Source organism: Arachis ipaensis, chromosome B07 (genome assembly GCF_000816755.2).
Source record: "Arachis ipaensis cultivar K30076 chromosome B07, Araip1.1, whole genome shotgun sequence".
Classification (NCBI taxonomy): Eukaryota; Viridiplantae; Streptophyta; class Magnoliopsida; order Fabales; family Fabaceae; genus Arachis; species Arachis ipaensis.
The window spans coordinates 11,478,901-11,493,468 of record NC_029791.2 but is presented as its reverse complement, the minus strand read 5'-3'; the positions used below and the strand labels follow the sequence as shown (position 1 = coordinate 11,493,468).

The window sequence follows — 14,568 nt, the reverse complement described above, 5'->3', positions numbered from 1 at the left end:
GCCTAAGCGTACAATGTGTACAATGGAGGGATTAGAAAGTATTAGAGATATGACCATTAGTGTTACATTGTCTTGTTAGACTACGCTTTTGGAATGAGTGGTTTCATGATATGGTATTAGAGTTCTAGGTTCAAAAGGTCAAGAGTTCGAACTTTGTACACATTGTACGCTTAGGCCATTGGCTCCCTAGAAATTGTTAGGATATAATAATAAAACGTTTTCTTAGGAGACAAAAATATTTGATCAGTTTAGGCACCATAATACCCACTACTTTTCTTTTAACCACTACTTTTCTTTTATTTTGTTGAATTTGTTTGCACCACCATAATACCCACTACTTTTCTTTTCTAGTTTAGGCACTAAACTTTTTAATTTAGTTTGTTTCAGTGATAATTAATCATTTCAACAGTAGAAAAGTTAATCCCTTCTAGTAGAATCAAGTGGAATGTAACTTTACGTATTTTATAACAAAAATCACCTAAAAAAACAGAACTAAAACAGTCAATATTTAGAAGTTACTGTTGGAAGTGCAATCTTTTAAAAATTACTTCAATAGATGGATGGAACAACAGGGGATACTTTACTGTGGGACAACATAAAAATTTTAACATGGAAGTGAAATGGGTGAAGTATCCAAAAAATATTTCTTACTTTTTGAAATTTACGAGAAACCTTTTCTTTTTTATTTTTTTGATTTTTTGTATCAATAGCAGAACCACCATACTCTTCAGTCTTCCCAACCCAAAACCCTTCCCATCAAAACCTGAAAAAGACAAACCCTGAACCAGAATCAAACTCCAAAATCAAGGTATTGGTCCTTCTTCAAGACCACTTGGATCCAAAATCTCGTTTCAATCCCTTCCCTCACTGTTAATGTTGCAAGTGTGAGGAGTGTTGAAGTTAGTCCCACATCAAGAAAAACAAAGAAGAGTGAGGAGTTTATAAGATGAGAGACACATTAATTTACTATCTTAAGCTTTTGAGTTGAATGTAGTGTTTTCTCATCTTATGTTCTCTCGCTTGATTTCTCCCCATGGTCGAGAAAGGGGCCTGGCTGAATATCATTTTAATAAATTACACAAAAACAAATTAAAGGGAAGATTCAAAACTTTTGTACTCAGGAGCACCTAATCCGATCTATGGTAGCAGATTAGCAGGTACCAATAAGAAGTAAATGCTGAACACCAAGGCCATGTATCTATCTATCAAGCACCATTTGATGGCAACGTGCTCTGAATATTTGAAGGCATAAGGATGTTGAATCCATTCCAGGAATCTGAGCATGCCAATGTAGTTCTTTGAGGTCTTTTTGTCCCTGATGTAAGATGAAAAGAAAATAAATGAATAGAACCAACAAACCAGGGACTTACTACCATTCGGATAAATATCAATCAGGATTTGCCTTAAAAGAGAATGCCTATGGTTTCCAACTATCCAAATAAATAGATAAATTCTGTGCCAAACACTTTGATGTATAAATAGTAGTTGGGGAGGAAGATCTTCAGTGGCATTTACTTGTTCTTTGGTTTGAGCCTTGAATTCAATCTCCTCTTCCTCATCCTTTTCCAATGAAAGGTTCCATATCCTGTGGCAAAAATCAACAAAGATCACAAAATAGACGGTTTAAAAAGAGTACTAAAATCTGTTTGGAAGTTGATTAATGGGAATTGCAGATATATAAATATTTTACTCACGTAAGCTGATTATCGGATGATGAAACGGCCAATGAAGAGGCTTCATGTGGACTCCACTCAATGGATGTGATTGGGTGCTTATGGTATTCAAAATGTGCTACCACAGAATCTCCTTCCTATACACAAATTAATGCACTTTTCACATGAGCTGACAACAGCACCAAAAAATATCAGCAGAAAGATCAGACATTGTGTAACTTAATTTTTCGCCATAATGCATCTCGAAGGATAATGAATCAAGGGTAAAAAAATTATCTAAGTAACGTGATCCAAACCCTTTTTATAAGAACTAAGAAAGAAAGCGTTCTTTATACCAGTCTATGTGCTTCAGGGTTCGTAAGCTTAGGAGGATTTAGTGTTTTAAAGAAAAATAGAATTAACGTGTTTGCAATAAAGGGACTCGGCTTGGAAAGATTGAGAGGTGAACCAGTGTACTAATGAACTGGGTTACCATCAACATGCTATAGGGACATAAAAATTGAAGCCAAATATGTAAAGTTATAATTTGGAAGTTGTAACACTTGAAAACCTGCAGGCATGAGTTAACAAGGAGAAAGTGCATGATGCGTAAGCATCTTTCTTATATTTTTGTTGTTTTAGACCATCATGAATGCTACTTTGAGTCGTACTGCTATTTTGTTAATTACAGGAAAAATTCGGACAAATTTGACAGAGCTTATGCAAAAAAAAAGTGAGAAAAATACTTGCTATCAATCTGGCGATAAATGCCACACCTCGGCATTTAGCGCCAGGTACCTCATAATTTATGCAAGGACTCTGTGAAGGTGGCACTAAATGCCACTACCCGGCGTTTGGCGCCAGGTGATCCGGAAAGTTGAAATTGCATTCTGTTTGGTAGCGCTAAATGCCACTGCTCAACATTTAGCGCCAGGGCCGTGTCAAGCAATTCCACGGAAGACATTTTTTGGTTTTTAATTTAAAAATTAAATTAAAAAAAAAAGATATTAGTAGGCTTTAGAATTTTAATTTTGTATTTAGATATAAAAAGAGAAAAGATTCAACCCTTCGGACTCTCTTCTTCCTCTTCCTCATTCCGCACTTTTACACTTTTTTACTCGAGGTTCCATGAGCAACTAAACCTCCATTGTTAAAGTTAAGATCTATGTTTATTTTAATGAATTAATACTATGGTCATTCTACTCTTAATCAATGCACTGATTTAAATTCAAGGATTGATTTCGCTTTTCATCCTAGGAATTAGAGTATATTGGAAGATAACTCTTCTATTTGAATTCTTGTTGAATCTTGGAAAAGTTATATCAATGGAATTGCAGCTTGAAATCAATTCCTCACAACTCTCTAATTATCTGGATGTAACGTGATATGTGTCATATACTCGCCTCATTTTTGGGTACTTAGGGTTTGTGTGACTCATAAACTAGAATTGGACTTAACCTTTTAATTTAAATTAAGTGACCAAGAAATTGGCCGTTGATTGAGTTAGAGGAGATTAAATTACTAAGAAATTAGGGTTTTGATCACTTAAGATTTGCTATGAATTGAATCTTTGCATGATTAAAGTAGTTGATAATAATTATTAATCCGAAAATTTAAACATTTTCAAAGTCTTAACTATTTTCTCATATTATTTTCATCAACCATTCACTGTTTGCTTCCTTGCAATCTCTGATTTACTTTTTTAGGCTATTTGAACTTGAAATCACTCATCTTAGCTTGTCTAACTAACCTAATCACTCAACTATTGATGCTTAATCCATTAATTCTCGTAGGATCGACACTCACTCACCTGAGTTATTACTTGATACAATTCGGTGCACTTGCCGGTTAGTATGTGGTATTCATAGGCGCCATTGTCAGGGATTAACTGTGATTGACAATTACCCGTTGTTTGATTACCTAGATTAGACTTTTTCTTGATTTAATTTTCTCTTTTTTTTTCTTTTCTCCTTTAGTTCGAAATTTTCTTAGCTATTTTATTTACTTTGTTCATTTTATTTTCTAAATTTTCTTCTATTTAATTTCAAAATTTTTTTAATATTTTCTTTAATTTTATTTTAAACATTTTTTTGCATCTTTCTATATTTTATTTAGTTTGTTTTATTTTATTTCTTTTATCTGATTTACCTCACTGGAAATTCTCTTCACTCTGACATAGAGATTCCCACTTTTTCTTGTTTTCTGTTTGTTTATGAGTAGGAACAGGGACAAGGAACCTCTTCTTAATTTTGATCCTGAAATTAAAAAGACTGTTAGAAGACGCCAACAGCAGGTTGGAGCTTATAGGGCTGCTGAAAGTCTCAAGGAGAATTCTGAGGAGGAAATTGAAGAAATCACTATGGAGCCAAACAACAACAATGTTGTTATTCCTAATACTCCTAATGCTCCTGAGCAACCTAAGAGAACTCTTGGTTCTTACACTACTCTAAATCCTACTTTTTATGGCAGTAGCATTATTGTGCCCCCTGTAACTACTAATAACTTTGAGTTGAAACCTCAATTCATCACTTTGGTGTAACAAAATTGTCAGTTTTATGAACTCCTGCAAGAAGACCCAAACTTATTCATCTCTAATTTTCTGCAGAGTTGTGATACAATGAAGACTAATGGAATCCATCCTGATGTTTATCGATTATTGCTATTTTCAATTGTTGTACGGGACCAAGCCAAGCAGTAGTTTGATACACAACCTAAGGAGAGTCTGGATATGAGACAATGTGGTAAGCAGATTCTTAACTAAATTCTTTCTACCTCAGAGGCTAACTAAGCTATGGACCGATGTTTAGACCTTCAGGCAACAAGAGGGTGAATCTCTTTATGAAACTTGGGAGAGGTACAAGGTTATGTGATGCATTCGCATATTTGTTATATTAGCTAGTCAGTTTAGTTAGTTTTAGCTTAATTTCATTCATTATCTTTGAAATAAACAAGCATTTTTATGAGTTTTACTTCCATGCATTAAAACACCAAGAACTAGGTAAATGTTGGCCAAATTCATGCAAATATTCAAGCAGTTTATAAACAAGTTGATGTGAATGATTCCCTTGAAATTATTGCATAAGATGGCAAGACTTTGAGGAAGTTTCTTTGGTTTATGTTAGGTGATGAAGCTAGAAAGCAATGGAGCAAGAATTAGAGCAAGAAAGCTTGAAGATACACCAATATTTGGCAAGAAAGCAGAGTGAAAGCAGAGGAGTGCATGCTGCCAACGCTGGTTAGTGCTAGCGTGTTTTGCAACAACGCCCAACAACCCTGGGGAATGATCCTGGGAAGGAATGGCACGTTGCCAACTTGGGTTACCACTGGAGTGTCTTGTGACAAAGCCAAGCGACCCTGGAGAGTGATCCTAGAGGGATCAAGCACGTTGCCAACTCCATAATCTATGGGCGTGTTTGATGATAACGCAGCAAGCAACTCCGGGGAGCAAGTCAGAAGCTCGTGCACGTTGCCAACGCCAGAGTCCAAAGGCATGTTTAGAGGCAACGCTGCAAGCAAGGCCTTGGAGAGAAGCAATTTCAAAGCCTCGAGCACGTTGCCAACCTAGAGATGGGGGGCATGTTTGAGGACAACGCAGGCAAACAACGCTGAATAGAAGACTTAGCTCAGCAAAGGGAGAAGCACGTTGCCAACGCCAAGTTCTGAAGGCGTGTTCCAAGGCAACGTAGCAAGCAAAACTTGGTGCCACAAGAAAAGCTCGAGCACGTTGCTGGCTTTGGAGAGCATGGACGTGTTCCAAGGCAACGCCAAGCTAGAAGGCAACCCTGGAGGGCAATCTCAAGACATCAAGCACGTTGCCAATGTTAGGTGCATATGCGTTTTTGATGACAATGCCAAGCAGCAAGCATGGAGCCATGAGGAAGGCTCGAGCACGTTGTCAACTCCAGGATGCAATGGCGTGTTTGAGGATAACGCCAGCAGCCATGGACCTCCACTCGAGCACGTTGCCAACGCCAAGCTCTATAGGCGTGTTTTGTGACAACGTAGCAAGCAATCTTGGAGAGCAATCCCCCTCACTCGAGCACGTTGCCAACGCCAAGTTCTATAGGCGTGTTCCAAGGCAACGTGACAAGCAAAGTTGAAACAAGAAGGCAGCCCTGGAGGGGAGCAGCGAGCACATTGCCAACGTGCCAACAAGGGGGCGTGTTCAGCAACAACGCCAGCCCCATGTCTCAGTGCTGGGAGGTTTGGCACGTTGCCAACTTGGAAGAGAGGGTGCGTGTTCAGCAACAACTTCAACAAACTTGGCAGCCTGACCTTACCTTCTTTGAGGAAGCATAACTTGAGATAGGAAAATCCAATTGAGATGATTCCAAGTGCATTAAAAAAAAGACATTCTAAGCTTTCCAATGATGTATGATAGTCCATATTGAAGCAGAGGATTGACACTCAAATTCTGGGTAACATTAGGCATGCAAAGTAGAACCAAGAAGAAGGAAAGCCAAGTTGTTAGCAACAACTTGGGCTAACAACGCCCAGCACAAAACTCCAAGCCCAGGAAACTCATGAGCACGTTGCCAACGTGCATTCACACTGGCGTGTTTGCCAGTAACGCCCTCATCGGGCCAGGAGCATTATGAATGAGCCTCTCTCTCCCTGTTGAGCAACACTTCTTCTATTTACATTTTCCACTAAGCCAAGAATTCAACGAGGATAAAGCCCACATTGCTAGCCCAATTAAGGATCTTTGAAGGAGTTTTAGGAGTAGTATAAATAGAGAAGAGTTTGATACTTTGAGGGACTTTTTTGCTTTTGAACTTGTTTTTAGACTTTTTGACACTTAGACATTTTCTATTACACTAGCAATTTCTATTCTTTACTTTTTCTCACCGGTCTTCTATTTTGTTTTTTTTTTTTTTTTTTGCAACTTTGAATTTCAGTTTTAAAAACTTCTCCTTCTTCATTCTTCTCTAGACTTAGTTTAATTTTTATCTCTGCAATTGTTGTTGAAATTGGAGCTATGATTCACTAAACCCCACTTTCATTAGGGGGAAGAGCTCTGTTTATTTGAAGGAATTGATTAACATCAATTCAGGAGAATTTGCATCTCTAATCCCTAATGATCCTCTCCATCATCAATTCTCATTTCTTTTGCTCTTTAGTTGTTTGAATACCTATTACCCAATTCCCTTCTACATTCTTGCAATTCATTATTCTTGTCATTTATATTCTGTTTCTATATTTCTTGCTATTTACTCTTATGCTCTTTAAAATTCTGCGATCTTTACTTTCTTGCAATTTATCTTTAATGTCATTTAAGTTTCTTGCATTTTAAGTTTCAGTTATTTACTTTCATCTTCTTTCTCTCTTCTCGTTCCTTAAATTCCTTGCCATTTAAATTTTTGCAATTATGTTCAAAAATCACAAATCTCATGAAATCAAAACCATGTTTGCTTGACTAAATCTACCATTTAATTAAAGTTTCTTAATCTACCAATCTCCGTGGGATCGACCTCACTCTTAGTGAGTTTTATTACTTGATACGACTTGGTATACTTGCCGGTAATTACGTGAAATTAATGTTTTACGTATCAAGTTTTTGATGTGATGCATTCGCATATTTGTTATATTAGCTAGTCAGTTTAGTTAGTTTTAGCTTAATTTCATTCATTATCTTTGAAATAAACAAGCATTTTTATGAGTTTTACTTCCATGCATTAAAACACCAAGAACTAGGTAAATGTTGGCCAAATTCATGCAAATATTCAAGGAGTTTATAAACAAGTTGATGTGAATGATTCCCTTGAAATTATTGCATAAGATGGCAAGACTTTGAGGAAGTTTGTTTGATTTATGTTAGGTGATGAAGCTAGAAAGCAATGGAGCAAGAATTAGAGCAAGAAAGCTTGAAGATACACCAATATTTGGCAAGAAAGCAGAGTGAAAGCAGAGGAGTACATGCTGCCAATGCTGGTTAGTGCTAGCGTGTTTTGCAACAACGCCCAACAACCCTGGGGAATGATCTTGGGAAGGAATGGCACGTTGCCAACTTGGGTTACCACTGGAGTGTCTTGTGACAACGCCAAGCGACCCTGGAGAGTGATCCTAGAGGGATCAAGCACGTTGCCAACTCCATAATCTATGGGCGTGTTTGATGGTAACGCAGCAAGCAACTCTGGGGAGCAAGTCAGAAGCTCATGCACGTTGCCAACGCCAGAGTCCAAAGGCGTGTTTAGAGGCAACGCTGCAAGAAAGGCCTTGGAGAGAAGTAATTTCAAAGCCTCGAGCACGTTGCCAACCTAGAGATGGGGGGCGTGTTTGAGGACAACGCAGGCAAACAACGCTGAATAGAAGACTTAGCTCAGCAAAGGGAGAAGCACGTTGCCAACGCCAAGTTCTGAAGGTGTGTTCCAAGGCAACGTAGCAAGCAAAACTTGGTGCCACAAGGAAAGCTCGAGCACGTTGCTGGCTTCGGAGAGCATTGACGTGTTCCAAGGCAACGCCAAGCTAGAAGGCAACCCTGGAGGGCAATCTCAAGACATCAAGCACGTTGTCAACGTTAGGTGCATATGCGTTTTTGATGACAACGCCAAGCAGCAAGCATGGAGCCATGAGGAAGGCTCGAGCACGTTGTCAACTCCAGGATGCAATGGCGTGTTTGAGGATAACGCCAGCAGCCATGGACCTCCACTCGAGCACGTTGCCAACGCCAAGCTCTATAGGCGTGTTTTGTGACAACGTAGCAAGCAATCTTGGAGAGCAATCCCCCTCACTCGAGCACGTTGCCAACGCCAAGTTCTATAGGCGTGTTCCAAGGCAACATCACAAGCAAAGTTGAAGCAAGAAGGCAGCCCTGGAAGAGAGCAGCGAGCACGTTGCCAATGTGCCAAAAAAGGGGTGTGTTCAGCAACAACGCCAGCCCTATGTCTTAGCCGTGGGAGGTTTGGTACGTTGCCAACTTGGAAGAGAGGGTGCGTGTTCAGCAACAACTTCAACAAACTTGGACGCCTGACCTTACCTTCTTTGAGGAAGCATAACTTGAGATAGGAAAATTCAATTGAGATTATTCCAAGTGCATTAGAAACAAGACATTCTAAGCTTTCCAATGATGTATGATAGTCCATATTAAAGCAGATGATTGACACTCAAATTCTGGGTAACATTAGGCATGCAAAGTAGAACCAAGAAGAAGGAAAGCCAAGTTGTTAGCAACAACTTGGGCTAACAACGCCCAGCACAAAACTTCAAGCCCAGGAAACTCATGAGCACGTTTCCAACGTGCATTCACACTGGCGTGTTTGCCAGTAACGCCCTCATTGGGGCAGGAGCATTATGAATGAGCCTCTCTCTCCCTGTTGAGCAACACTTCTTCTATTTACATCTTCCACTAAGCCAAGAATTCAACGAGGATAAAGCCCACATTGCCAGCCCAATTAAGGATCTCTGAAGGAGTTTTAGGAGTAGTATAAATAGAGAAGAGTTTGATACTTTGAGGGACTTTTTTGCTTCTGAACTTGTTTTTAGACTTTTTGACACTTAGACATTTTCTATTACACTAGCAATTTCTATTCTTTACTTTTTCTCACCGGTCTTCTATTTTATTTTTATTTTTTTTGCAACTTTGAATTTCAGTTTTAAGAACTTCTCCTTCTTCATTCTTCTCTAGACTTAGTTTAATTTTTATCTCTGCAATTGTTGTTGAAATTGGAGCTATGATTCACTAAACCCCACTTTCATTAGGGGAAGAGCTCTGTTTATTTGAATGAATTGATAACTCTTCTTTTCCTTCTTAATTCAAGTGGTTAATCCAAGAGAAAACTCTTGTTCTTCAAAGATTCAATCACCATCGAAAGAGGGATTAATCTATATGAATTATGTGGTGAATTTGAGAAAGGAGCCACATAATTCAGTTTAGAGTTCATCCTTTCATGATTTCCTTAATCAATACACTTTGGTTGGTATGTGAGATGTAACCTCCCTTAGTTGAGATTCTGGAGGTTGTGTGACTTGGATTAGGAATTGAACTTCATCTCTTCTCATGAACAATTAGATCACGAGAGTGGCAATTGGTTGTGTTGAGAGAAATTGAGTTACCAAGAGATTGAGACTCAATTACCCACAAATTGCCATGGATCTATACCCATGATTGAGAAGGAATTGATTAACATCAATTCAGGAGAATTTGCATCTCTGATCCCTAATGATCCTCTCCATCATCAATTCTCATTTCTTTTGCTCTTTAGTTGTTTGAATACCCATTACCCAATTCCCTTCTACATTCTTGCAATTCATTATTCTTGTCATTTACATTCTGTTTCTATATTTCTTGCTATTTACTCTTATGCTCTTTAAAATTCTTCGATCTTTACTTTCTTGCAATTTATCTTTAATGTCATTTAAGTTTCTTGCATTTTAAGTTTCAGTTATTTACTTTCATCTTCTTTCTCTCTTCTCGTTCTTTAAATTCCTTGCCATTTAAATTTTTGCAATTATGTTCAAAAATCACAAATCTCATGAAATCAAAACCATGTTTGCTTGACTAAATCTACCATTTAATTAAAGTTGCTTAATCTACCAATCTCCGTGGGATCGACCTCACTCTTAGTGAGTTTTATTACTTGATACGACCTGGTATACTTGTCGGTAATTACGTGAAATTAATGTTTTACGTATCAAGTTTTTGGCGCCGTTGCCGGGGATTGGAAAATATTGACAATGATTAAGTGAATGGTAGTTTAGATTAAGCATTTTTCTTTTCTTTGTTAAAGCCCACTAACTGTTTGATATTTTGTTTGCTAACTTTAACTTCACTCTAGCAATAGAGTATTTCATTTGTGTTGTTAGTTTGTGTGTTTGTGTATGTCAGAGGTAAGGAGATTTAATCCTGAAGACGAGAGAACCCTTCGAAGGTTAAGAAGAAAAGCAGCAGGAAAAGGGATAATTGGTGAGGAGGATTCAGAAGGAGAAGACCAAATCATGGAGGGCAATTCACATAACTATGCTGAGGGAGTTGCCAACAATAACAACCCAGAGGGAGTTGCCAACAATAACAACCCACCTCAAAGGAGAGTTCTAGCTTCTTACACTCTCCCAAATCCAAGAGACTGTGGGAGCAGTATACTCGCTCCCAATGTTCATGCAAACAACTTTGAATTAAAGTCTCAGCTCATCACTCTCGTGCAAAACAATTGTTCCTATGGAGAAGGCCCCCTTGAGGACCCAAACCAACACCTATCTGTCTTCCTAAGAATATGTGAAACTGTCAAGACAAATAGTGTGCATCCAGATGTTTACAAGCTGCTATTATTCCCATTTTCTTTGAGAGACAAGGCATTTCAATGGCTAGAGACATTTCCCAAGGAAAGTATCAACACTTGGGATGATCTGGTGAATAAATTCCTATCCAAGTTCTATCCGCCTCAGAGGATCATCAGGTTAAAAACAGAGGTGCAAACGTTCACTCAAATGGATGGGGAATCATTGTATGAAGCATGGGAAAGATACAAAACCTTGATTAGAAAATGTCCACCTGAGATGTTCAGTGAATGGGATAAACTTCAAAATTTCTATGAAGGGTTGACTGAAAAATCTCAAGAATCTTTGGATTACTCTACAGGAGGCTCGCTACAATTGATGAATACAGCCGAAGAAGCTCAGAATCTCATAGACATGGTGACAAATAACCAATACTTCTTTGCTCATCAGAGGCAACGCCAACCCGTTCAAAAGAAGGGTGTGTTGGAACTAGAAGGAGTGGATACTATCTTGGCACAGAACAAGTTGATGCACCAACAAATCCAGCAACAAATGGAAATGATGGCTAAGAGAATAGATGGCCTCCAACTAGCTTCAGTGAGTACAACAAATCAGGCTTCAATTGAATGGGGTCAAAATGAAGCAGGCAATGTTGAGCAGCAACAAGAACAAGTTCAATACATGCAAAACACCTCAAGTTCATTTCAAAATGACTTTCATGGTGACACATACAACTCATCCTGGACGAACCACCCCAACCTGTGATGGGGTGATAATCAAAACCAGTGGCAGAAGAACAACAACTCCAACCATTCCCGCAACACACACAACCAAAACCACTCATCCAACAACACTAACCAATACAAGAAACCACAAAACACATATCAACCACCTCACCACAATCCACAAACTCACCAAAATAACATTTCCGCACCAACATCTAACCCCCAAAATTACCACACCACCTCTACAAACAACTTCCAGCAACCACATTCCACCCCCATCATACCACCAATTGACCATCATGAAAATAGACTTTCATGTCTTGAGGCAGCCCTACAAGCAATTGCTCAGTCCACTCAAAGCTTGATCAAAGTGCAAGAGAGAAATGAAGCAACCATGAATAGCCTTGAACGGCAAGTGGGACAATTGGCTAAATAAGCTGAACGGCCGACCAATGTCCTCCCAAGTGACACAGTACCCAACCTAAGAGAAGAATGCAAAGCTCTTCAGTTGAGAAGTGGCAAAGTAATTGGAGAAAGTTCTAACAAGGAAGCAACAAAACTCAAAGAGCAAGGCACAGCAAGCAAGCAAGGTGAAGACAAGGTATCAACACCTCAAGAAAGCAAAGAAGATGAAAAGCCACAAAGCAAGACACCCACTCCAGACAACCACCCCAATAACAAGGAGAGTGTGAAGCCACAACAGGAGAACAAGAATGAAGGAGTGAAAGCCTATGTACCCAAGCTTCCATACCCAACCAGGATACACAAAGGAACGAAAGATCAACAATTCCCAAGGTTCTTGGAAATCTTTAAGAAACTTGAAATCAACATCCCATTGGCAGAGGCCTTGGAACAAATGCCACTATATGCAAAGTTTCTTAAAGAATTAATCACCAAGAAGAGAAGTTGGCAAGAGAAAGAAACAGTGATTCTCACTCAAGAGTGTAGCGCCGTTATTCAAAGGGGACTGCCACCAAAACTCAAGGATCCAGGCAGCTTCCTCATACCATGCACAATTGGGAGTATAGCCATTGACAAATTACTCTGTGACCTGGGAGCAAGCATTAACTTAATGCCCCTTACCATGATGAAGAAAATGATGATAGAAGAGTTGAAACCCACAAGGATGTCACTCCAACTTGCTGACAGATCTATCAAAATACCAAATGGTGTAGTTGAGAACCTCTTGGTGAAAGTGGGGAACTTTATATTTCCAGCTGATTTTGTAGTTCTAGATTTGGACGAAGAGGGGAGCAACTCAGTTATCCTTGGTAGACCCTTTTTGGCTACAGCTAGAACAATCATTGATGTGGAAAAGGGAGGGATAATTTTCAGAGTACATGATGAGCAAATGACCATAAATGTATTCAAGGCAATGCAACACCCCGTTGAGAAAGAGAGTTGCATGAAGATTGATGTGGTGGATTCTTTGGTTAAAGAAGTACTTGAAATAAACCATCAAGTGAAACAGGAGGAAGTCCAGGACATCCAAGGACAAGAAGAGAACAAATTGGACACACCAGAGGAACCAAGTGAAGCTAAGAAAGAAGAGGCACCACAACAAGAGTTGAAACCACTACCCCCTCATCTTAAATATGCATTTCTTGGTGAAAAGGACAGCTTATCAGTGATCATCAATTCTACATTGAGTGCAGAGGAAGAAGAAAAGCTACTTGTAGTATTGAGAGCTCACAAAGAGGCGTTAGGATGGACCATTGATGACTTGAAAGGCATAAGCCCTGCCATATGCATGCACAAGATACTCTTGGAGGAAAATTCTAAACCAGTGGTACAACCTCAGAGAAGATTGAATCCCACAATGAAAGAGGTGGTCCAAAAAGAAGTACTGAAGCTAAGTAAAGCTGGGATCATTTACCCCATCTCTAACAGTCCATGGGTTAGCCCAGTTCAAGTAGTACCAAAGAAAGGTGGGATGACTGTTATTGTCAATGAGAAGAATGAGCTTATTCCAACAAGAACAGTGACTGGATGGAGGATGTGCATTGACACTATAGGAGGCTGAATGATGCCACATGAAAGGACCATTTCCCCCTTCCTTTCATTGACCAGATGCTGGAAAGGCTGGCTGGCCATGCTTATTACTGTTTCCTTGACGGATACTCTGGATATAACCAAATAGTAGTTGACCCCATGGATCAAGAGAAGACCTCCTTTACCTGTCCTTTTGGAGTCTTTACTTACAGGAGAATGCCATTCGGACTGTGTAATGCCCCAGCTACCTTTCAGAGATGCATGCTATCAATCTTCTCGGACATGGTAGAAAAATTTATTGAAGTCTTTATGGATGATTTCTCTGTCTTTGGCGATTCTTTCAACACTTGCTTGCACCATCTTACCCTAGTCTTGAAGAGGTGCCAAGAAACCAATTTGGTTTTAAACTGGGAGAAATGTCATTTCATGGTACCCGAAGGCATTGTTCTTGGTCACAAAATTTCAAGAGAGGGTATAGAGGTTGACAAGGCAAAAGTAGAAATTATAGAAAAACTTCCTTTACCAACTAGTGTGAAAGCTGTTAGAAGCTTCTTAGGGCATGCTGAATTCTATAGAAGATTCATCAAAGATTTTCCAAAATAGCAAAGCCACTAAGCAATCTGCTGGTGGTAAACAATCCTTTCCTCTTTGATGATGAATGTAAACATGCCTTTGAAACTCTAAAAGCTACGCTCACCACAGCACCAATCATCACACCCCCAAGTTGGGGATTGCCTTTTGAACTCATGTGTGATGCAAGTGACCTTGCAATTGGTGCTGTGTTGGGGCAGAGGAAGGAAAAAAAGCTTCATGTTATCTACTATGCAAGTAAAGTATTGAATGAAGCTCAAAGAAATTACACCACAACAGAGAAAGAGTTACTAGCTGTGGTATATGCTTTTGATAAGTTTAGACAATATTTGATTGGATCTAAAGTTTTAGTATATACTGACCATGCTGCTCTTAAGTATCTTATGTCAAAACAG

General features: G+C 39.1%; 1 protein-coding gene across 1 annotated transcript in view; it reads right to left on the bottom strand.

Moving 5' to 3' along the window:
- LOC107606609 (glutamate-rich WD repeat-containing protein 1-like) overlaps positions 558-14,568 on the bottom strand; it is a 60,154-nt gene continuing 46,143 nt past the window's right edge. Inside the window, exons 6-8 of the mRNA XM_021107311.1 lie at positions 1,695-1,810; positions 1,516-1,585; positions 558-1,315 (exon numbers count right to left, since the gene is read on the bottom strand). Coding sequence (XP_020962970.1) covers positions 1,199-1,315; positions 1,516-1,585; positions 1,695-1,810 — 303 coding nt within the window. The 3' untranslated portion in view covers positions 558-1,198. The remainder of the gene's footprint in view (positions 1,316-1,515; positions 1,586-1,694; positions 1,811-14,568) is intronic.